The following is a 25528-nucleotide window of genomic DNA, read 5'->3' on the forward strand; positions in this document are numbered from 1 at the left end:
TAAACAAAGTCTGCCTTTGACATTGTTATTGGTATGTGTATGCACCCTGCCTAGAAATATTAAAAACGTTTAAGGAGTCCTATTGTTTAGCCATGGATTAGTTGAGTTGGTTGATAACACTTTAATTGTCATGGCTCAATGCTAGGGAATTCTGGAAGCTGTTTCCAGGGGAGTCTTTGGCAGAGATATCTAAAAACTTTGTAAAACTACAGTTCAGATTATTCCAATGTGACTCCTGTATCAATGTGACTTGTATCCAGGTTGAAACATGACTTCAGAATTTGGCTCTTAATGGCTGAGTTGGCATGGATTTTGTTTGGCACAATGGTTCCAAAAAGAGTAGGACAAGGATACTCCTTTTAAACATAAATACTTCTATGATTATTCAAAATGCACTTCAGAAAAAAAAGATAAAAGTAAAAAAATAAAGGAATGAAAAACTATGCGGGAAGAGTCCTCAAAATGAACGATAAGAAATGAAGCGGTAGAAGGAGACAAAGGGGGAGTCCTTTGAAATGATTGAGAGAATGGGAGATTGCCATTTTCATGAAGATGCTTTCCGAAGGACATATTGTTGTTTTTATTATAATAAGAAGGAAGGAGAAGAAGGACGAAGAGAAGAAAGTAAAAGGTTGAAAGGAAAGAAGACAAAGGAAAATGGGAATCACATGAGGGCATAACCTAGGTGCAACCACCAAGAAGGTTCTACCACATCCTCACAACATAATCCTGGGAGGCTGGTGGGACAGAGAGAAAACCAAACATCATTAGACTTGAGAGAAAACCAAACATCATTAGACATGGGATGATACAGAGGTTTCCCCAGCGTCTTCCTCTGAAATAGAGCCCACAGCACCTGGTAGTCTTTGCCAGCCTCCCATCCAAGTAGTGGCCTGACCTGATGCAGATTAGCTTCTATCAGATGGGACCTAGGGCCTTTGGGGTAATGCCTACCAAACTTTGGTTCTGGTTTGAACTTCAAGTCCCAGTAGCCCCAACCAGCTTGGTCAAAAGCCAGGAGTTAGGAGCTGAAATCCAAAGCACCAGGACGACCAAAAGTACTGAGAGGGACGTGGGTTTAAAAAAAGAATTTTCAAAGATACTTGTAATGACTACAAGTCCCATGTGTTTTGGTTGACCTAAGTTGCAAAAGGCCTGCGCTTGAGAGAAAATGCTGATGTTTGGAAAAAGAGTTGTTCCAGACAAAAAGAAGTTACTTTCAAATAATAACAATACATCAAGTCAGAACCGGTTCCCATACAGTTTTGAACCTATACTTGTAACAAGGAGAAGATAAGGAGGTACTGAGATCGGGGTCAATAACATGAAAGCACTATTGTCTAAAGAGTCACATGTTGTTACAGCATAGAAAACCAATGGAATTGCATGATGGTTCAAATGCTTGTGATGTAGCCAACATTAGATGAATGGGGTAAATGATCTTTGTAAGCCAATAAGGATATGCTTACTAATGTCTGCAGAAGTGATTAAAAACCCTTGCAACTATTTTGAAAGTGGACAAACCCTTTGATTGCATGTATGCATGTATTTGTCACATTGCTAAGCTCGCAATAAATAGTTCTTTTGCAGTTTGAAGATCCAACTTTCATGGTGTCCTTCCTCGCCCTCTCCACAGAAAAGGGGCCTCCTACTTTTGACTTTGGATTAAGAGGGGTATTTTTACATCTTTGCCCCTTCAGTACAATATCAACTTGCTAAACTGGAGGCCACAATATTCCATCATCTTTCTCACTCTAAGATTTTGCTATCTACACCTATAATCCAAACTTTCTTTTTCTCAACCCTAGTAATGGATGGCATATTATGTTCTAATCGCTTACCATCTTATAATTCCATGAGATTGTCACTACCATTATTGTTGTTATTTATTTGAATGAAATTTAGTCTATGCGCACACTGTTTTGTAAAGCAAGCAAGTAAAATTCAAATCACCCCACCTGCTATGGTTGGGCCTTGTACACCTTCAAAGCAGGTCAGGGGTCCCTGTTTAGAAGTGAAAAAGAATGCTGTTTGAGAATGTGACTGAGCCAGTGGATGGCCATTCTCTGATGAGAGGCATCTGTTCTAGTAAGTTCTTCCTATTCTGTCCATGGCTGGCTGAGATCAGCTGAACCAGCATATTTTTGCCAAGAAGGGCTGGTGTTCTGTATTGCGTATACAGATTTCTAACCTAAAGTTACATAATTGTCCAGTAAGACAATGTAGTCTTAATGTAAATCCAAGCAATTTCTGGCAAGGCACATTTAAAAGCAGGCAGCAGCATGGGATGAAGGAGGTCCGTGCAGCTACTGATATTGGTGCAAGAAAGATGATGCTAGCAAGCAAAGCAACAATCAGAAGCAAAGCCCCATACAAATTCTTTATCATGTCTTTGCTGACAAGAGGAGATGAAAACATTGTCCAGTTTCTGCCCTGATTGGCAAGTGAATGGATCTCATTGCATAATGTAGTTAACCACCTTCCATAAGGAATTAAAAACCTGGTGGTTTTGGCAGGTTTTAGAATAAGATTAGTTCCATTATTCAACAAAGCAGACACTGCTCACTTCTTGGCCCTGCAATATGTTGTATAAGCTTTTATCTGTCCCCAAAAATGGACCATGTCAACTTCGCCCTGACTAATGATTCCCGGTCCCTCGATTGTGATGTTTATTTTTAACTGAATTGTTTTGTCTTGTTCTGATGTTGTTTATGTTGCTGTGTTAGGTTACTGAATGTTGTCTTAACAGTTGTTTGTTTTGCACTCATGTTGGAAAACACCCTGAGTCCTCTCGAGGAGACAAAGCGGTATCTAAATAAAGTTTTATTTATTTATTTATAGTTGTTGGATGTAAAAGTTGTGACAAAATGAAAATCATAAGTACTTCACGCTTAACCAGTCCACACACTGTCTTGCCAGAGAAAAGATGTGCCACGCAGATGAACAGTAAATAACAGGAACTTTACTCTTCAAAATGCAGAGCAAAATATATACATTCATATGAGCAGCTGCACTGACTCACACAATGTCCTTTTAAAGAAAGAATTCAAATAGTCTTTTAGAGGTCCATACAAAATGTCTTCCTCCAACAGACTAGGAGCAAAGCCTCTCTTGCTAAGCTCTTTTCCAAAACTGAGCCCCAGCAGAAACCTGTAACTGTATCCAAAACTCCCAGGCTCAGCAGGCTCCCTGGAGTGGCCCAGCCAATCAGCTTGGTGCTTTGCAATTTTCTTGTTCACACACACCCCCAACTGATTTTTACACGCTGTAATAAAGGTGGCATCCAAATCTTTCCAAGACTTAATGGAAATATTTCTGATATGTCACCTTCTGAAAAGTAGCCTTTTAGGTATTCAGCTTCAGTAATCACACTTACTTGTCACATCATTTTAGCAAGAGTGGTGTCCACCATTTCTCCTGTGTCGATATAACAATATAATACAGTAGAATCTCACTTATCCAACATAAAACAGGCCGGCAGAACATTGGATAAGCGAAAATGTTGGATAATATGGAGGGGTTAAGGAAAAGCCTATTATACGTCAAATTATATTATGATTTTACAAATTAAGCACCAAAACATCATGTTTTTCAACAAATCGACAGAAAAAGCAGTTCAATACATGGTAACGTTATGTAGTAATTATTGTATTTACAAATTTAACACCAAAACATCGCAATGTATTGAAAACATTGACTACAAAAACAGTGGCTACTAACAAACTGACTACAAATAAAGATAGAATTGCATAAAATAAACTTACAGCAACAACATTGTCGGAAATTAAATGCGTAAAAAGTTCTGTCCTTGCTGCTTAGAGAAACAGCTGTCGATCCGGGCGGGAGGCAGGCTGCGTTGGATAATCCAGAACACTGGATAAGCGAATGTTGGATAAGTGAGACTCTACTGTAATATATAATACTCATATTATTCTATACTGATAATATAACATATTGTATATACAAATAATATTGATAATAATATTATAATGTAATACAATATAATAATAATACACTATTATAATTGTATATTTATATTACATGTAATATTACTAATAATATTACAATACAGTGGTATAGTACAATATAGTAATATATATTGCTTATATTGTACTATGCTAATAATATAATATAGTGTATAACTTGTAAGCCACCCTGAGTCCCCTTCGGGATGAGAAGGGTGGGATATAAATGTCGCTAATAAATATAATAAATAAATAACTTAATCATTTTAGCCCTCAACTTCTCAAGGTAATAATAGGTCAACAGGAGTGAATCCATAAAAGTAAGTGAAAAACACTGGTAAGCTATAGTGTCTGATGGCTTCTGTTCTGCATTGTAGGTTTTAATATGAACTTTGTAAGAGCTTTCTTTTGTGCTATTTTTTATTGTTTGGCCAGTTCATTCCTCTGGAACAGAGCCTACTTCCCCCATTCTCTAAAAGTACTGTTCTCCCAAATTTGGTAGTAAGGGGCCGAGTTCCGATCTTGTTTGTGTGTGCATGTGTATACTTCTATTTGTTTGTTGACTCACAGTGCTCCCATGAATTTCACAGGATTTTCTTAGGCAAGGACAACTTAGAAGTGGTTTTGCCATTGACTTCCTCTTGATTATACATACTGCACCTAGTTTAGATAATTCCCTCATCCAGGTACTAACCATGCCTGAAACTAAAGAGAAAATGGATTCCCAAAATCACAAAGACACAAATCCACTACAAAGACGTAAACAATCACATAAGTAAATATTTTTTGCAACTTATATACAACAACGATGAACATATACAGAGAACATAAGACTGTTATATACACTCTCTCTTGGCTACAATCAATCCCTGTGTATATAATAGTCTTATGTTCTTTGTATATATTCATTGTTGTGGTAGAAAAGTTGCAAAAATATTTACTTCTGATTGTTTACTAACCATGCCTGACCATACTTAGGTGAGAATGTATTTGTATTAGGAGTGTGTATGTGTGACTAAACCTTCAGGTGTCTTGTTTACTTCTGGTGACCTCATGGATTCCATTGGATTTCCTATTAACTTTCAGGATCAGACAGGATCTGGAGCCTTTGGGGTGTTTAGACCTAAATATAAGAGGCCAAGCTGACTTGTTTCGGTTGAAAGGAAGAGACATGTGTCAAGATTGGCATCTAGTTGAATGCTCACTTCAGCCTATTCACCATGGAGCTCGAATGGGTGCTGAGCATCTCATTGGGCATTTTCCTGGTCCTCATCTCTGCATGGAAGTGGAGGCACATGGAGGGGAGGTTTCCACCTGGGCCAATGCCCCTGCCCTTCTTTGGCAACCTATTGCAACTGAACCCCAAGGATATTCCCAAGTCCTTCCTGGAGGTGAGTTTTGTCATCTCTGCCATGAGAAAAAGTGGGATTGGAGGATCTGCATGTTTATTTTCTGAGAGTTCCCATCCTTTTACCATTTTGAATCTTAATAGTATGCCTTCACTATGAGAACACTTTGAGCAAAGTCCAAGGTTCAACCTGGTGCAGCATCTCATGGACAACTCGGTTCTTCTGGAAAGCCCAAAGCTTGGCTTAGAGGGAATTCTTCTCTCCCACTTTCCTTATTTGCTGTGTACCATGTGGTACCCAAATATATGTTCCTTCTGAATGCAAATAGTCCATATAAACTTTATGATTCATCCCCACTGATGGCTCAGTCTTCCATTAATTTGTTCCAGCTTAATTTGTGTGCTACACACCATTCTGTCCTTTGCCTGTCCTGGATTCTGTCCTATCAGTAGACAATCCCAAATTCTACTATTATTCAGGAGAGGGGTGGGTTGTCTGAGGAAGTCAAGGAAAGGATACAAAATAACCACTTGGGAAGAAGTTGGAACGAAAATATACTTTTTTTATTAGGGGCTAGCTGTGCCCAGCCACGCGTTGCTGTGGCATTGTCTGGTGGTGAGAAATTGTTGAGGTAGTGATGGTATTGAATGTCTGTTGTATGGTTGTCTTTATGTTTAGTATGCACACTGAAGTGGATTATATGGCAGTGTGGAGTCAAGATAATCCAGTTCAAAGCAGATAATATAAGATTCTAAATGGGTTATATAGCTGTTTGGAAGGGCCTTGAGTCTACACTGCCATATAATCCAGTTAAAATCTGATAATCTGTGGAAGAGGCCTAAGTGAGGCCTAACTGTGCCTGTCCCCTGGGCTGAGTAGGTTGCTAGGAGACCAAGTGGGTGGAGCTTAGCCTTCAAACTGGCAGCAATTGGATAAAATCTATTATTCCTCTCCCTGTAATTAGGACTTTATTTTTCTTTTCTTTTTGTTGTATCAACCTAGAGCCGTGAATGATGGGTTGTGTTGTCAAATTTCAAGGTTGGGGGGCCTGTAGTTTTGTTGTTTTGTCCGCTGCCCTGATGCCATCACTCTTTTATATATATATAGATTAGTTACATAGTTAAGGGTGAGAAGGGGATAGGGAAGAGGCAAAAGACACATCTTAAGCTGCTGCTGGAACACACACACATGGCCAGATTGGTCCCAGCATGGTTCCTTCCGATCGGTGGAACTCTCTGCTGCAGGTCAAATTAGACTGAATGCAGATGGCCGGCCTGGTTCGACCACAATGGTATTCAAACTATATAATATGAAGACCTTAATGAAAGCTATCTGGGACTTTTGTTTCTATATACCTTTTTTTCAAATGATTGGGGGGGGGACGACGACTATTTCTGGGTTTTTTTCTCCCAGGCCTTCCTATTTCTACCCACATCCAAGTCCTATCAAGATCAGACCCCTATGGAAGTGGGCAACTACAAACCTTCTAAAAATACCCTTTTGACCTGCTGAACTTGCAGACCAAAAGGTCGCAGGTTCGAATCTGGGAGCGGAGTGGTTAGTTAGTATGTGTTTGTATGAAGAGTGTGTGTCTGTGTAGTTGCAGGGGAAGGGGGAGTAGGAGCAAAAAGCAGAAGATGAGTGGAAAAGAGAAGAGGAATTTGGGAAAGAGATAATACTGCAGTAAAGAAGCTTAAGAAAGAATGTGGGGCAGCAAGATGAAGGCGGAGAGAAAGAGAAGCCTTGAAGGAACAATAAAAGAGAGGGAAGCAAGGAAAAGGCAGAGGGGAAGGGCGAATGGTGGGTAAGGAGAGGTGGGGCCCGGGACCCAGCCAGTCAGAGCTGCCATCTCTTTGGCAGCACTCTGAGGAAGTTCCCCGTCTCTTTCTTCACTTCCTTTCCTGCTTCTTCAGACACTCTTTGTTTCTATGTCTCTGTTTCTCTCTTCCACCCATCACAGTTAAGTTGGCTGCAGGGTGAGGCTGTGGCACCAGCGTTTGGGCCAGCCATCTCACCCCTTTTCCTGCACAACTGAAATATACAAGAGAAAATGTAAGGTCAGTATGGGAACCAGAAGATCCAAATATTGTAAAGAAAGAGGCCAAGTTCAGATCTTGTTTCTGTGTCCATGCGCCTTCAAGTTGCCTGTGGCACTTCCATGAGTTTCACAGGGTTTCCTTAGGCAAGGAATACTCAGAGGAGGTTTTGCCGCTGACTTCCTTTGAATATAACCTACTGCACCTAGATTTTTTTGGTTCTCCCTTTCAAATACCCACCATGCCTGGCCCTATTTAGGTTAGTATGTGTTTCTGTAGTATGTGTGTGAGAGAGAGAAAGACAGACAGACAGACAGACAGAGACAGAGACTGTGACTTCAAGTCTTCTGTTGATTTACAGTGACCTCATGAATTCCATAGGATGTCCTATTAACTTTCAAGTACAGACAGGATCTGTAGCTTGCAGGGTGTTTTGACCCTAGGCAGAAAAAAAATTCTTTTGATTCTGCAACCCTCATTTTAAACTTAGAGAAGAGCTTTATCCTGCCACCCCAAGGGTAAACATGCCAAAAAAACTAGTTTTTCTCATACACAAGAGGTCAAGCTGACTGGTTTCACTTGTAAGGAGAGATTACATGTATGTGTCAAGACAGGCATCTAGTTGAATGAACAACTTATTCAGTATGGAGCTCCAAGGTGTGCTGACTATCTTGTTGGGAATTTGCCTGATATTCGTTGCTGCATGGAAGTGGAAGCACAAAGAGGGAAGGTTTCCACCCGGGCCAATGCCCTTGCCCTTCTTCGGCAACTTACTGCAACTGAACCCCAAGGATACCCTCAAGTCCCTCCTAACGGTGAGTTGTGTGTTCTATCATGAGGGAAAATGGGATTGGAGGGGTCTGCATGCTCAGTTTCTGAGAATTCCCACATGTCAGTTTGCATCTTGATAGTATGGTCCACCTGGTCCAGCATCTCATGGACAACTGGGTTCATCTAGGAAGCTCAAAGCTAAGGCTTGAAGACAATTCTTCTCTCCCCCTTTCCTTATTTGTTCCCTAGCATGTAGCATCCAAAGGTACTGTACACTTGTTCTGTATGCAGATAGTTATATCCTGTACTTTTTTATTTCGTGTCAAAAGCATTGCATAATAAATAAATTTAAAAGTGATAAAATAAAGGAATCACAAACAGCTAAATAGTTTTGGACCAAAAGCGGGCAACAGCAATCGCATTGTCTGTAGCTTTAAACAATTTCTCCTCTGTGCATGAGGCAGGGCATTGTGGGCAAGCAAACATATGAGGAGTTGTTTGTTCAGTTCCACAGTCACACAAGGTACTGTACTCACACCCCTGTACTTACACCTGTATTTACACCCCTGGTTCTCTCCATCCAGTTAGTCCATGCTGTATGTGATTTGTATGAATTTTTGCTTATTTCTGCTCCACCTCCAATTTAGCATTTTCTGTTGTCCCCCTTCTCTTGCAGCTGAGGGACAAATATGGTCCAGTATACACATTGTACCTGGGCCCCCGCCGGGTTGTAGTTCTTTGTGGGCATGACGTACTAAAGGAAGCCCTGGTGGACTGCGGTGAACAGTTCTCCGGCAGGGGAGAGATGGCTACCCTTGACCAGACCTGCAGAGGTTTTGGTGAGTGTATTGGATCAAGAATGGCTTCCCAATAAAGGCCAAGATCTTCCATTGTATGGATACAAGTCCCTGTCACTACTCCAGGATTCACCATTCTGTTGCGACAATCCCCTTTCCCATAAGATGGAAAGAGGGAAAGGCAATATCAGAGAAATATCTGGCTATGTTTCCAGAACCACATGAAGACCAAGGACATCTTCTGCTTGAATCTTCTGGGATCTTCTGGAAGTATAATGGTATCATTAGCCTGCATTAGGCCTCTATGATCCACACACATGTATGCTGGGTATGAAGTGGCTCGGGAATGCTATCACAGTGAGTCCTAGGGCGGAAGTAAATAATTACCAAAAATATCGGTTCTCCCCAACTAAAGGTAAAGGTTTCCCCTGACGTTAAGTCCAGTCGTGTCCGACTCTGGGGGTTGGTGCTCATCTCCATTTCTAAGCTGAAAAGCCGGCGTTGTCCGTAGACACCTCCAAGGTCATGTAGCCAGCATGACTTCAACATCTACGTTAGACCCCTTGCTAGTTTGGCTCAGAGTTTCGGCCTAGATTGCTATCAATATGCGGACGACACCCAACTCCTTCTACGCTTGGAGCCTGGAGCAACATCAATACCAGACAATTTCACCTTATGTCTGGAGGCTCTGTCGAACTGGCTACGTGCTAGTAGACTGAAGGTGAACCCGGCGAAGACTGAGATTCTCTGGCATGGCCGCTCGACTGGTCTGACCCATTTGCTACCCACCTTCGATGGTGCTGCCCTATCTCCTTCGCCTACCGTTAAGAGCCTGGGCGTCGTTTTGGATTCGCAACGGGTTCTAGAGAAGTTCACTTGGAAAGGACCAGACGCAGAGCTTTTCCTATTTCTGCCCCTGCCTTATGGAATGCCTTGCCGCCCTATATGAGAGCCATGCGTGAGTTAGGGCCTTTTACCCTAGCACTCAAGTCCTGGCTCTTTACTAGAGCTTTTAATCTATGTTAATTTTATCAATATTTGTATGTATGTATTTTTATCCTTTACAATTTTATCTTGTAAATCGCCTAGATGATGATGATGATGATGATGATGATGATGATGACTGCATTCTCCCCAACTAGAATGGATCAATTGAAACAAATGTTGGATCAACATGGAGGTGCATCTCATCAGTGCAGAGATAACAATTAGGAGCTTTGTTGTAGGAACTCAGTGAAAGGACCACTAACACATCTTGGTCAACACTGCTTTGCACTTCCACTTAGAGAGAAGCTTGTTTTTGGTGCAGGAGTGTAGCCTTCACAGTGAACTCTAATAACTCTTCCTCCAGGATTTGCTTTCTCCAATGGAGAGCGCTGGAAGAAGTTGCGTCACTTCTCTCTCATCACACTGAAGAATTTCGGGATGGGGAAATGTTCCATTGAAGAACGAATCCAGGAAGAATCACAGTATCTGCTGGAGAAATTCAGAAAAACCCATGGTTGGTGTGGATCTTGGCAAGCTGTTTCCATTCAGCTGAGGAAATAATATTGATGGCTTTTCCAGGCAGGATCAAGGAAGGAAGGAAATCAATAATGACTCTCCCTTTTGTGCTTTTTCAGGTCTGCCCTTTGATCCCACCTTCCTTCTAAGCTGCACAACTTCCAATATTATTTGCTCCATTGTCTTTGGCAGTCGTTTTGAGTATGAAGACAAGACTTTTCTCTACCTGTTGGATGTAATAAACAAAGCCTTTTATGAGATGAGTACCCCTTGGGCACAGGTAAGAAGCCCCAGCTTAAAGAAAGAACTATTCCTTGGAAATACTACAGCAAATTGTCCAACACTGTGAAGCTCTTCTCCTTCAAAGGATAATAAACGAAATAGGGATGAGAACAATGTTCACAAATATTCTCATACAAGATGAAAACAGTTGTGTTATCTATCAGACAACTGTGAGGTGTTCTCTCAACAAAATAGTTATTCTGTGAGGCGTTTTGCAAAAAAAAAAAAAGAATGAAAAAAATGCCTTTTGTGCATTAAAGCTTTTGACCACACACAAAAGTGGTAGAAATCCTACCAAGTATTTATTTAGTCCTCCCGAAGTAGTATTAGTCGTTTTGAATATATATAACTGTATAATATGATTGCTAATTATTGTTATGTTATGATTTTTCCCTTTCAATGCAAATAATTGTTTAAAAAATTGTTTTTGCATGCAGTAACAAAACAAGCAAGGGATTTACAGGCCAAGTGGACAGGGAAATGAACTCTTTCGTTGGGAGTATTGCTAATCTTTATTATTTCTTGCACTTGTTTATCTAAATGTTTAAGTATCATTCTTATATGCCTGATGGACAAAAATAACAGTAACTGTTGCTCTTCATTCTAGATGTATGAGATGTATTCTGGCATCATGCAACACTTGCCTGGAGGACACAAGCGTCTCTACAACCTCCTGGAGGAACTGAATACCTTCATTGCTGAGAGAATCAAAATCAATCAAGAGACCTTAGATCCCAAGAACCCAAGAGATTTTATTGATTGCTTCCTCATTGAGATGGAGAAGGTATTTTCTGTCACTCAAGGAAGAAGGAGTCGTGGTTTCTTTGAGTTCTGGAAACTGGGGAGAATGATGAAAAGGAAAGTGCAAAATCCCCAGTTTATTTATTTATTTATTTACAGTATTTATATTCCACCCTTCTCACCCTGAAGGGGACTCAGGACGGATCACATTGTACACATATAAGGCAAACATTCAATACCATATAACATAGAACAGAGACAGACGCAGAGGCAATTTAAACCTTCTCCAGCTTCCAACTTCCTGAGGATATGCTTGATTCCGGCCACAGGGGGAGCAGCTGCTTCATCATCTACTACGACGGCACTTCCTCATTCCAACGACAGCTGGATGATTTTTATGGTGTCGTAAATTAGCCTCCCCACATATAAGTGGCACCTAAATTTCCTACTTGATAGATGCAACTATCTTTCAGGTTGCTTACGTCAGCAATGAGCAGGGGCTATATTTTATTTTTAATTGTCGGGTGCTCACCCAGACATGGGCTGGCCTCGAACTTATGACCTCTTGGTCAGAGTGATTTATTGCAGCTGGCTGCTAACCAGCCTGCGCCACAGCCCGGCCCTGTTGATACAAATTGTACAACACTGTCCCTTCTCAGATTTGATCAATGTGTTCTCCCTAGGAATCTCTAGATTTTCCAGTGCAACTCTGTTATCAACTTCCACTGAAAGTTGACCAGCATATCATGGACAACTGGGTTCATCTGGGACCCAGTTGTCCAGTAATACTGGAGAACCTAAAGAGTCCAAGAGAAAACACTTTTCTTTGTAGGTGCAACCAAATTGTAGCTTTGTGCTGGATGACCTAAAGATTCCTAAAGAGATGTTCTTTCAATTTTTTTAAATAGTATTTTTTAATGTGGGGTTTTCTATTTTTTGCAAGAGTCCTGAACCCTTAACCCCAAAGAAAATGAAAATCTTACTGTATACTTTGTATAGAGACTTGATTTGAAGACTCATTTAGGGCAGTATTTCTCAACCTTTCAACCTCCAGGTCTTTTGTACTTCATATCCCTGATAAGATAGTTATGTCTCCAACTATAATAAAGTCCTCTGCTATACATTCACTAATTGAACATCATTTCTTTGTTCCTCTCAAGGAAAAGGGAGACCCTTCCACAGAATTCACAATGACTAATTTGATCATCACAGTTCTCAACTTGTTCTTTGCTGGGACAGAGACTATCAGTTCTACCCTGAGATACTTATTTCTCTTGATGCTGAAATATCCAGAAGTGGAAGGTAAGAAGGTGGCCAAATTCAAGGTTTCCTAAAAAATAGACAAAGAACAAACCATGTCTTGACCTAACTGAACCCTTCCAGCTGTTGATGTCTAATTGTAACAAAAGTTTAACATGCATAGAAATACATGAGTCCATTAAGAACTGTATAAAAAAAATAAGAAACACAAACCTGCCCTCAAACTCATGCATTAAAGTCACCAGGATCTCCTCCCTGGTCATGTAATTCTAAACACAGACTATGGTCTGGCATTAGAGAACTAAGGAGAATTGTGTCTTTTAAATCATTGGAGGAAGAACACCAGGGATCAGAATTTAGGGGTAAGGGAATAATCCTGACTAAAATCTTGGAAAACCATGCCTGGTTATTACAGTTGACATTACTAGCCTAGATGGACCATACAGGTACCCCTCACTTATTTGACAAGTTAGGGACCAGAACATTATCAAAAAGTGAAAAGCGTTGGAAAGCAGAATCCATTCTTACACTTATCACACACTGTAATATTGTATTATGCAGTCAATTGTTCACATTTAAGTTCTTATTTTTATGAATTTGATTAATCATGGATTTGATTAAAGCGTTCACTCTCAGAATCTCTAGGTCCTCTAGTGCAACTGTGTGGCCAGCTTCTGGCAAAAGGTGGCCGTAGAGTTGCACTGGAGACCTAGAGATGTATTATATTGTATTATAGTTTTTATATATTATAGTGTATATTATAAGAACACATAGTATAAGCATGTGTATGTGTACTGTATTATAGGCACAATATTATACGGTACTGTGTCAGAAACACACTAACCACAGTTTCTACGATGCGCCATGAATGACTGGATGCAAACTAAATGAAAAAGATGACATAGAATCAACAAAAAGGGTACCAAAATTATCTTGTAAAGTCAGCCGAGAGGCAGATGGGGGGGGGGGGGGGGGGGACAGGACGGGGAGAGAACATGGTCACAAAACCATCAAAAGGGAAGATCCTGTGTCAAAATAATGTTCAGGCTATTCATTTTGAATAGTCAAAAGAGCCAGTTGAAGAAAAGCAGAAACACCTGTATAGGATAGTTTTCTGTGTCCCTTTGAGCCTGAAGAAATGTGCAGGCTCAAAGCTTTGGATCAGCTTTTGTTCCTGTGTCTTCAGATCCCACATCCCAAGGCAAATTCCCAATGATATAATGCCATTCCCTGGCTTGCACATACAGTAATCTCTTTCACTGGTTGCTCTCTAAAACATATTTTTCGATATCTTTACAGAGAAGGTCCACCAAGAAATCGACTGTGTTGTTGGTCGCAACCGTATCCCTGCTGTCAAGGACAGGGTGAACATGCCCTACACTAATGCGGTTATCCATGAGATCCAAAGGCTGGTAGATATCCTTCCTGTAGGATTGCCACACAAGGTAACTGAAGACATCGAGTTCCGGGGTTATCTTCTTCCCAAGGTAGGTGTGATTGGTTTGTATGAAGTGGGAGGTATGAAGGCAATGGGAATATATGTGTGAGATTTTCATCACCTTCCTTTGTAAGCCAATTAACTTCTCTTTTGTTTTGTTTTTTCAGGACACTAACATCATTACCTTACTAGGCTCCGCTTTGCATGACCCCCAATATTTCAGTGACCCTGAAATATTCAACCCTGAGCACTTCTTAGATGAAGAAGGACACTTTAAGAAGATTGATGCCTTTGTGCCATTTTCCGCAGGTAATAATAATTTATTTATTTATTTATTTATTTATTTATTTATTTATACCCTGCTCCATCTCCCAAAGGACTTGGGGTGGCTTACACTGGGACAAGCCAGAGTAGCGTCCATAGGAGGGCAACTAAAATGATTAAGGGTCTGGAGAACAAGCCCTATGAGGAGCGGCTTAAAGAGCTGGGCATGTTTAGCCTGCAGAAGAGAAGGCTGAGAGGAGACATGATAGCCATGTACAAATATGTGAAGGGAAGTCATAGGGAGGAGGGAGCAAGCTTGTTTTCTGCTGCCCTGCAGACTAGGATGTGGAACAATGGCTTCAAACTACAGGAAAGGAGATTCCACCTGAACATCAGGAAGAACTTCCTCACTGTGAGAGCTGTTCGACAGTGGAACTCTCTCCCCCAGACTGTGGTGGAGGCTTCTTCTTTGGAGGCTTTTAAGCAGAGGCTGGATGGCCATCTGTCGGGGTGCTTTGAATGCGATTTCCTGCTTCTTAGCGGGGAGTTGGACTAGATGGCCCATGAGGTCTCTTCCAACTCTACTATTCTATGATTCTATAAGCCCAAAACAGCATTACATCAATAAAAACAGTAACACAATAAAATCACAGTATAATAACACATTTTGCAAAAATTAAAATAACTTAAAACTTAAAACATAAACAGTAATCCCAATCAGTAGTCAAGCACCATAGGACAAGGGCAGGGGCAGCTCAAGTGATACACAAACTACACATTTAATAGCCTTTCAGCTTCAAAGCTTGGCTGCTTCCTGCCTGGGGGAATCGTTTGTTGCTCCCAGGAAAGTTCCTCTGCCGTGGCTCCCTACCTATCTATCTACCTTGCCACATATTCTCCACATTGTGTGTATGTGTATGTATATATAAGATATATATACACATACACACACACACAAACACATATGAAGGGGGGGTGTGCCAAAAATACTGCTTGCTTACACTTGAAAATTACCTAGGGCCGGCCCTGAACATGGGCCTTTTTAAGGAGAAATGGAAACCTGAAAGTGCATATTCTTCGGTGACTAGGGATGGGAGCTACTAAAGGTAATAAAGTGCATGGAATGGAAGGTAGGACTTTGTTTCCCTGTTCTGTTTGCTTTTAAGGTAGGTTGGAGGAGAGACATGTATAATTACGGTAATAATTCCATGCTCCTGAATGTGTAATATTGCTAAATGCAGAGCAGATATAGTTCTGTAAGTCTTGTTGTGGATATTTAATTGCCATACAGAATACAACAGGGACCAAGCTTCGTAGCCATTTTCCCAACCTGCAGGCCTTTGTCTGACTTTCGTTCTGTCCCCAGGTAAACGTGCCTGCGTAGGGGAACCTATGGCTCGCATGGAGCTCTTCTTGTATTTCACGACCATCCTGCAAAACTTCGCAGTGAAATCCTCTCTGGATCCAAAGGACATTGACATCTCTCCCCAACTAAGTGGCTTTGCAAGAATCCCTCCTTTCTACCAGCTGTGTTTGGTGCCTCGCTAATTCTGCTAACCTAATTTTTCATCTTTTCTAGTAGTGCACACACAACCCTTCCAGGCCCCCCATTTTCCTTGAGAACCATTCACACACTTCTGGCATTGTTTAAACATTTAAAAAAACCTCCGGATTATGCCATATCTTGTTCTATTGCTGGCTATTCACTATAGTAAATGGAATTGTGGACTCAATTGACCTGCCAGGCATGACCAGATGGTCTCTGTGTTGGAGTATGGCCTTTTAAACAGAGTCTGGATGGCCATTTATCAGAACTGGTTGGATTGGAGTATCTTCCAGCTCTACAATTCCCCAATTTTAATTGTTCAGGTGAATTTTTCCAAAATAATCAAGAAAAACACTCTGGCTGGTTCTGTTATCCAAAGCACCAATTCACATTAAAATCAATGATTATCTATTAAAAGGCTTTTCAAAAAATACTTGGAATGAATATTTGGTTAAAGGAATGTTAAGAATGGATGATGAGAGAGGGAAGGAGTAATCACATGGAATTTACCTTCAGACACCTAGTTTATTTGATAACGTAGCTGCTACTTCTCAGGGCACTTCCAAACAACATGAAATGCAGGTTTTAAATGGAGGACAAAAAAACCTGAGACCTGAGAACATGTGGGTCCTGGGATTTTTTTCCCCACCATCTTCACAGGCTTCCTCTGTATCAGAACAAGATGGAGGGCGGGTTTTTTGGCTTTTTAAAAAATCACTCCGTTATGCACTGGACCGTACATGTGCGCGTGCAAATATCTTAATATAAATGCAAGCAGATTTGCATGTGTTCATATGGGGTTCAGCACATAACGGAGGGATTTTTTTAAAAAAACCTTTCACTGGATTGCTCTCTTCCCCTAATTGTTTATTTAAACTCTGTTTGATATTATAAAGTTTAAAATAAAGAGTGTGATTATCACTATGTGTGATTACTGAGATTTTCCACCTCTCAATCAGCATTTTTTTTCTTTGTCTCTTGCAGCTGAGTAACAAATATGGCCCAGTATTCACATTGTATCTGGGCCCCTGCTGATTTTGGGGAGGGGGAGGAGGAGGAGGAGGATTACCTCTGCCGGTGATACTTCCCCCAGAACATTTAGCCACATGTTGGAATCTATATCACTACCAGGTTACTAGTCAAAAGGTGATGGAACACTATTACTGAAAAAAATAAGAAACTTTGACCTGAACCTGTTGGTTAGTTCCACCTAGAACAGGCCTATTGAATCAAATATCAAATGTTGAATAATCATATAATTCATTGATGAAGCAGTTCTGCACTAATTGGAACTAAAAATTAGGGGACTTTGTTGTGGTGAGAGGGACACTATGTCATCTCTGTCAGTGCTCTTCCATCTGGGGAGGAGCTCACCCGAGGAGGAGGATCGTAACCTTCACAGTGAATTCCAATAACTCTACCCCCAGGAATTTCCCCATCCCCAAATTCCCCAGGAATGGCTTTGGCCAATGGAGAGCGCTGGAAGAAGCTCCGACACTTCTCTGTCACCACATTGAAGAATTTGGGGATGGGAAAATGTTCCATTGAAGAGCGAATCCAAGAAGAAACACAATACTTGCTAGAGAAGTTCAGAAAATACAAAGGTTGGTGTAGAGCAGGGCTCCCCAAACTTTTTAAACAGGGGGCCAGTTCATGATCCTTCAGACCGTTGGAGGGCCGGACTATAGTTGGCCACCGAGCAATAATTATTAATAATAACAATAATAAAAAAGAGAGTTGGAAGAGACCCTTTGGGACATTGAGTCCAATCCCCTTCTGCCTTTGTGCACCCAAAGCACAAGCAAAACATCCCTGACAGATGGCTACCCAGCCACAATGTTGTTAATAATAATAATAATAATAATAATAATAATAATAATAATAATAATAATAATAATAATAATACAGGGTTTTGGAACACAATATTCCTGACCTCACAATCGTGTTAAAAAACAAAGTATGGATTGTCGATACTGCAATATCAGGTGCCAGCAGGATTGATGAGAAACAACTGGAAAAGCTGACACAATATGAGGATTTAAAGATCGAATTGCAAAAACTCTGACACAAGCCAGTCAAGATGGTCCCAGTGGTGATTGGCAGACTGGGTGCAGTGCCTCATGACCTTGGCCTGCACTTAAACACAATCGGTGCTGACAAAATGACCACCTGCCAGCTGCAGAAGGCCACCTTATTGGGATCTGTGCGCATTATTTGCTGATACATCACACAGTCCTAGACACTTGGGAAGTGTCCGACATGTGATCCAAGACAACAGCCAGCAGAGTGTCTGCTGTGGACTCATCTTGTTGTGTTTCAAATAATAATAATAATAATAATAATAATAATAATAATAATAATAATAATAATAATGGTTGTAAGAGAAGAAGAGACCCCTTGGGTCATTTAGCCCAACCCCCTTCTGCCCTTGTGCCATGGGGGCCAGATAAATGGCTTTGATGGGCCACATCCGGCCCCCGGGCCTTAATTTGGGGACCCCTGGTGTAGAGCTTTCTACTGAGTTGAGAAAAGAATATTGGTGACTTTCCTAGCCAGGCTTCAGCAAGAGTGGCAACCACTAATGACTCCCCTCATTGTGCTTTTCCTAGTCTACCTTTGGATCCCACCTTCCTTCTAAGCTGCACAGCTTCCATATTATTTGCTCCACTGTCTTTGGCAGACGTTTTGAGTATGAAGACAAGACTTTTCTCTCCATTATGGTTATCCTCAGCAAAGCCCTTTTTGAGATGAGCACTCCTTGGGCACAGATAAAAAGGCCCAAATTAAAGAAAGAATTATTCATTTCAAATACTAGAGCAAAATGTCCCATAATGAGACACTCTGCTTGGTTCTGATTTTGGGACCAGTGGAGACATTCCTCCAGGCAAAGGGGAAGCAGAGGCATTATTTTTGCATCTGATGTTTTGCCAAGACACTTGTTTTGACTCAGCAGTTGGAGGCTAGATAGGATACAGAAAGGGGACTCATCCCAGTGTGGTCACGGTGATATCCACAGCAAAAACAAAACAAAAAATCAAACTGCTGTTTTGAAAGAAGAAATTGAAGATTTTACCTGGTGAAATTCATTCCTGCCTGTTGGATAAATAACTTCACCATCCCACTCCCCGCTCGCTTGCCCCACCCGCCTCCCCACCCACTCCCCCCTCCGCCCTCCTGCCATGCTGCCCATCACCCCCCCCCCCCCCGCTTGCTGTCTTGCCCGCTTGCCCGCCGTCCCTCACTTGTTCACCCACCCCCATTTGCAGAATGTTTTGAACCAATAGCCTAACTCAAATTTTGGGTGATTTATATTTTTGTGCTGTTTTTTGTAGTAGATATTTAGTCACACTGTAGAAGATAGCTAGTAGTCATATATATATATAGGTAAAGGTAAAGGTTTCCCCTGACGCTAAGTCTAGTCGTGACCGACTCTGAGGGTTGGTGCTCATCTCCATTTCTAAGCCGAAGAGCCGGCGTAGTCTATAGACATCTCCAAGGTCATGTGGCCAGCATGACTGCATGGAGTGCCATTACCTTCCCGCGGGAGCGGTACCTATTGATCTACTCACATTTGCATGTTTTCGAACTGCTATGTTGGCAGGAGCTGTGGCTAACAGCAGGCGCTCATTCCGCTCCTGGGATTTGAACTTGGGACCTTTTGGTCCGCAAGTTTAGCAGCTCAGCGCTGTAACACACTGTGTCACCAGGGGTATATATATAATTTTTAAAAGGAAATTCTTGGTTTTGCATCTAGGAGCAAGCAAGAGTTTTACATCTGAACATGAAAGACGATCAATCTTATGTGGCTGATGAACAAAAAGAACAGTAACTGTTTCCTTCATTCTAGCTGTACGATATGTATTCTGGCATCATGCAGCACCTTCCCGGGGAACACAACCGTCTCTACAACTTCTTGGAGGAGGTGAAAGTCTTCATTGATGAAAGAATCAAAATCAATCAAGAGACCTTAGATCCCAATAACCCAAGAGATTTTATTGATTGCTTCCTCATCGAGATGGAGAAGGTATTTTCTGTCACTCAAGGAAGGAGCATTCAGGGTTATTCTGTTCTTTGAGTTCTGGGAAATGGGAAGGATGAAGAAAAAAGTGAAAAATCCCCAGTTGATACAAATTGCCGAAGTACAATATTGTCCCTCTGCAGATTTGATTAATATATTCTCTCTAGGAATCTCTAGAATTTCAGTGCAACTCTGTTATCAACCTCCACAAAGTAATACTGGAGAAGCTAGACAGTCCAAGAGAAAACACTTCTCTAGGTACTCTTAGTGGAAGCTAACTATAGAGTCATGCTGGTTGACTTCTGATGTGCTCTTCTAGGATAAAAATAGTATTTTTTGAAAGGTTTGTCACTTTCACAAGAGATGTAGAATGATCTGACGGCTCATTTTGCACAGTGGCTTTCAACTTTTGACATCAAGTTTTTTGGACTTCAGCTCCATAGAATGATAGAGTTTGAAGAGACCACGTGGGTCATCCACTCCAACCCGCTGCCGTACAGGAAAAGCACAAAGAACCCTCATTAGATGGCCATAGGCCCTCTGCTAAAAAGACTTCAGAGAAGGAAACCCTACCTCACTCCAAGGCAGCAAGTTCCACTGTTGAACATCTCTTATGGTTAGGAACTTCCTAATGTTTCTGTAATTTCAACCCAATCATAATAAAATACTCTTTCTTTGTTCCTCTCAAGGAAAAAGGAAACCCTTCCACAGAATTCACGATGACAAATTTGATCCTCACAGTTCTCAACTTATTCTTTGCTGGGACAGAGACTGTGAGCTCCACCCTGAGATCCACATTCCTCTTGATGTTGAAATACCCAGAAGTGGAAGGTATGAAAGTAGCCAAATTCAAGATCTCACAGCTAATAAGGTTCCCTTTAAAAAAGACAAATAACAATCAATGAATTGACCCAACTGGACCCTGTCAGCTTTTGATGTCTAAATTGCAATAATAATTCAACATGCTCTGGTTGCTCTCTGGAAAATATTTTTCAATATCTTTACAGAGAAGGTCCACCAAGAAATTGTCTGTGTTGTTGGTCACAACCGTATCCCTACTGTCAAGGACAGGGTGAACATGCCCTACACAAATGCTGTCGTCCATGAGATCCAAAGGGTGGTAGATGTCCTCCCTGCAAGATTGCCTCATAAGGTCACCAAAGACATAGAGTTCCGGGGTTACCTCCTTCCCAAGGTAGGAATGAGTGGTTTGTATGAAGTGGGAGGGAAGGAGACAATGGGGATACGTGTGTGAGATCTTCATCACCTTTCTCCATCAATGTCCTCTGTCTTCTGTTTTTTCAGGACACTAACATTTGCATGACCCCAAATATTTCAGTGACCCTAAAATATTCGATCCTGAGTACTTCTTAGATGAAGAAGGATGCTTTAAGTAGATTGATGCCTTTCTGCCATTCTCCACAGGTAGGACCTTGTTGCCCTGTTCTGTTTGCTTTTAAGTCTGGTTGCAGGAGAAGCATTGTGGCAATGATGTCATACTCCTGAACACGCAGATTTACTAAATACAGAGCAGTTATTGTTCTTTAATTCTATTTAGGAATCTTTAATTGCCATATAAAATACCAGTCTTTATAGCTTTTGAGGCCCTCCTTGTATAAGCACAACAGGAACCAAACTCTGTAGCCATTTTTTCTGAATTACTTGTCTTTGTCTGGCTTTTATTCTCTCTCCAGGAAAACGTGCCTGCATAGGAGAGCCTATGGCCCACATGGAGCTCTTCTTGTATTTCACGACCATCCTGCAAAACTTCTCAATGAAATTCTCTTTGGACCCAAAGGACATTGATATTTCCCCCCAACTAAGTGGCTTTGCAAAAATCCCTCCTGTCTACCAGCTGTGTCCGATGCCTCACTAATCTTACCATTTTCCATCCTGAGGTTCAGGACAGAAAGGTTTATTCACAACTTTGGTATTCACAACCCACTCACCCTATTTAACTTGAAAACCATTCACACACTTCTGGCATTGTTTTACGCATTAAAAATACCTCTGGGTCATCCTATGCCTTGAAATCAATGATGTTTTGCTAAGAGACAATTTAAAAATACTTGATATGGTTGTTTAAATGATAATGTCTAAGAAATGTATTTATCACAATGGGAATATGGTTTTGATGCTGTAATGGCCATGTGTTTCCACATTGGTTAGACATGTTGAAAACACTTAGGGTGCTCCTGTGTTTAGCCATGGATTCGTTGAATTAGCTGACACCATTTTAACTCCCTTGGCTAAAAGTGAAAGAATCCTGCCATTTCTTGTTTGGGAAAGCAGAAGCACTCTTAAGCAGAGAAGAGTAAGACTACAATTCACATGATCCCAGTATGTCCCCCGTATCAATGGGACATGTATTTATGGGACCAGTATAAATTATTTTTAAGAGATCCCAGTGTTTAGCCATGGATTCATGAAAATAAAAAGGAAATCTGTAAAAACTTGCACTGCCATATTGTTGTTATCGTTGTTTGCCCCTCAAGTCATTTCTGACTTATGGTGAACCTAAAGCAAAACTATCATGGAGTTTTCTGTGCTTGAAACACTGTGGCTCACCCAAGATTACCCAATGGATTTCTATGACTGAGTGGGGAATTGAACTCTGATCTCCAGAGTTATAGTCCAACACTCAAACTGTTATCCGAAACTGAGACCACAAAAAGTGGAGGTTCAGGTAAATGACCTCTAGTTAACCTGCTTGGCTTTGGAAGCAAGAAAACACCCCACGCCAAGTGGCACTAGTGCCAACTTCTCTTTATCCTCATCTCTACATTATGGGCTCTGGATACCGGACTGTCCACTTCAGTCTCACCCCTAGACTTAGAACTAAGGACTTTGTCACACAAAATAAAATCAGCATTTCTACACATTTAAGAAGTGGCTACCTATGGAGTCCATCACATGATGCAAGCATGTCCTGTGGGTTCCAGATATTTAATCATTTCTAAAGTGTGTTTTTGCCCTACACTTCCCAGGTCAATTGGCAATTGACTTATTTTTTAATTCCCCGTGTAAAGATGTATAAAAACGTATAATAGTAGCCCAATTCTTCAAAAAGGTATAATCATCTAGGAACATCCCTGGGAGTTTGTGTATTCTGAGTCCTCTCGGAATCATGTTATTCTTAATATAATCTGATAGTGTGGAAACATATAGATCTAGTCTTATTGATTTTTTTTTATTTTTTCATACTCTATTAGTATATCCTGGGTCTGTAAGGACTGGGCTTGGATATCGGTATCTTGTAAAGATCTATCCTTGATTAGTTTTGTGATGAGTGTCGTATCAAAACTTAATGTTCCAAGCCAGTCAGCCATACTGATGATATGGCGATAATAACTCACTAAACAGATATCTATAAATCTAGTATAAACACAGAGTTGTCCTGTTGCTTTAGTCTCACTTGTAATTCAAGATAGAATAATATATATAAACTAACTATTATCAATAAAGAACATGGGAAACAAAGCAATCTCATTTAGGAATGTTTTACAGAGATATAACAAACATTATATTCATGTTTGAATGTTTTTCAAAATAACTCATAGTGTTATCGACCGCGATTTAGTAGGGATCAACCCTGTGAGGGAGATCCGTCTCTCAGATGAGGGAACGAACCTTGGGGAGCCGAACGAAAAGTAGAAAATAACCCGGAATATAATTTACCTGAGACCGAAAAGAAAAGACTCTGCCAAGTTGAAGGAAAAAACCGTCAAAGCGTTTTATTAAAGCGATTCAGCTGAAAAGGACATCAAGCCGCGATAGTTTGACATGCAAGATGTAACATTACAGTGAAAATAAAGCCATTTTATACATTTCCAAGTTTGAAGTCTGTTTGAATTTCCCGCCCTGTCCCTCTGCCCATCTGGCTGCTGATAGGTCGAGAGCGCCGCACTAGGAGGGAGCTTGATTTCCCGCCCTGTGCCTTGGCCAATGAGGAACAACCTTCGTCTCTGTCAGGGCCAATCAAGTTGAGGGAGGCAGGAGTCAGCTAGACAATGGATTTTGGTAAATGAATCATTGGAGATATCTTATGCAAAGTGACTACCTGAGGCTAGCGCCTTCTAAGATAATCTAAGATTATTGCTGTTTGAATAGAGCCATTTGGAATGTCCGGGGTTTTACGCACGTACACAGTTCATGAACACCTAAGGTGTGGCGGAGGTGACAGCAAACATTGATAATATGGGGTTATGGTGGCAGGACCAGCGGGGGGCATTCCTATGGCTCCCCAGGGGTCCAGGTGAGTTAGTGGTTAACATTACCATATTTATTTATTTATTTATTTATTTATTTATTTAAACTTATATGCTGCCACTCCCCTAGGGCTCGGGGCGGCTTACAAGAAAGGCTAAAATCTAACAATTTAAAAACATCTTTAAAATATCTTTTAAAAAATAAAAAAATCTTAAAAACACTCCCCCAGGGCTCAGAGTGGCTTATAAAAACAGCTAAAATCTAAGCAATTTAAAAACAGCAATAGCGGAGATTTAATCACCCGGGGGACTGCTCTGATCTGGGGTGGCTCAATCTCTCGCTATGGGCCATGCAGATGCAAAATAGATTAAATTTTATGGTGACAGTTTATCCTCTTTTGAGTGTGAAGCCCAGAATACAGGGTGAGGGAAGGCGGGAATTTTCGGGGTTAACTAGAGTTCAGGCTATGCCTTCATTGATTAAAATATACCAGGGAATGATATCTAAAGTAACAATTAAAATAATATCTAAGATATGCCATACATTCACTGAGGGGAAGTTCATGTAGAGTATTTGGGGAATTCAATGTGTGTGTGGGTAACAGCAATATAATCAAAGTTCATGTACAGAGTTCATAGACAATAGGGTTCATAGACATGTGGTTCATAGTTCATGAAAAGTTCATAAGCAGCTCAGGCACCTGGAAGTTCATAAAAATAATAAAGTGAAAGAATTCAAGTTGATTTCTGTCCTTGGGAGCCCGGCAATCCATGGAACTGTAGGTAAGTATATGAATGAAGAATCTGGTCATTCATAAAAATGAATGAATGAATGGACAGAAGAAGTTCGTCCAGGAGCCCTTGCCGCCATGGAGGTCACAGCTGGTCCTTGAAGAAACTACATTTCTCTCCCAGGGGGGATGGCAGTCCACTATCAGCAGCCCTGGGAAAAAACCCATGTTCTTGCAGAGGCAACCCGCCAGCCGTGAAAGCCGAGGAGCGGCTGCGGCTGGGAAAGAGCAATCGATGAAGTTATGGGTCAAATTGTTCCGTCCGCCATGTTACTCAATAGCAGGGAGAGCCCGGGAGGCTCCCCGCCAGAGTTTGAATGGCGGCTGGAGGAAAGGAGAGAGGTTGTTTTTTTTTTTGCAGAGGAGTCAGAAAAGGGATACAAAATAACCACTTGAGAGAATTTCAAGTTAAAAGAAAGGATACTTTTATTTAGGGATTTGTTACAATGTTAGGGCTGGGGGAAAGTACTGAAAAGAATTTAATAATAATTTGTTGCGGTCAGAACACTTTTCCACTCTGCTGGCGATCCGGATCCGTGGAACTCCCTGCAATAGGTCA

General features: G+C 41.0%; 1 protein-coding gene across 4 annotated transcripts; it reads left to right on the plus strand.

Annotated features, from left to right (window-relative positions):
• Positions 1-5140: 5140 nt before the first annotated feature.
• LOC100551747 (cytochrome P450 2G1-like) lies at positions 5141-16873 on the plus strand. Of its 4 annotated transcripts, none has more exons than XM_062962301.1 (10): positions 5940-7371; positions 7961-8165; positions 8798-8960; positions 10270-10419; positions 10541-10701; positions 11311-11487; positions 12605-12746; positions 14004-14191; positions 14310-14451; positions 15773-16873. In XM_062962301.1, the coding sequence occupies exons 2-10, from the start codon at positions 7977-7979 to the stop codon at positions 15952-15954; spliced, it is 1494 nt and encodes a 497-aa protein (XP_062818371.1). In that variant the 5' UTR covers positions 5940-7371; positions 7961-7976; the 3' UTR covers positions 15955-16873. The 4 variants fall into 4 exon arrangements, with proteins under 4 accessions (XP_062818373.1, XP_062818371.1, XP_062818372.1 ...); XM_062962300.1 differs by having other exon boundaries at positions 6809-7371; positions 7965-8165; XM_062962303.1 differs by lacking the exons at positions 5940-7371; positions 7961-8165 and adding an exon at positions 5141-5356.
• Positions 16874-25528: the final 8655 nt, after the last annotated feature.

The sequence above is a fragment of the Anolis carolinensis genome, unplaced genomic scaffold (assembly GCF_035594765.1).
Source record: "Anolis carolinensis isolate JA03-04 unplaced genomic scaffold, rAnoCar3.1.pri scaffold_10, whole genome shotgun sequence".
Lineage (NCBI taxonomy): Eukaryota > Metazoa > Chordata > Lepidosauria > Squamata > Dactyloidae > Anolis > Anolis carolinensis.

Excerpts from the sequence above, each read along its gene's own strand:
- LOC100551747 (XM_062962301.1), top strand. The coding sequence starts at position 7,977 with ATGAACAACTTATTCAGTATGGAGCTCCAAGGTGTGCTGACTATCTTG. Across the intron at positions 10,702-11,310 it reads TGAGTACCCCTTGGGCACAG|ATGTATGAGATGTATTCTGG; the intron begins GTAAGAAGCCCC and ends TCTTCATTCTAG. Across the intron at positions 14,452-15,772 it reads CTTTGTGCCATTTTCCGCAG|GTAAACGTGCCTGCGTAGGG; the intron begins GTAATAATAATT and ends TTCTGTCCCCAG.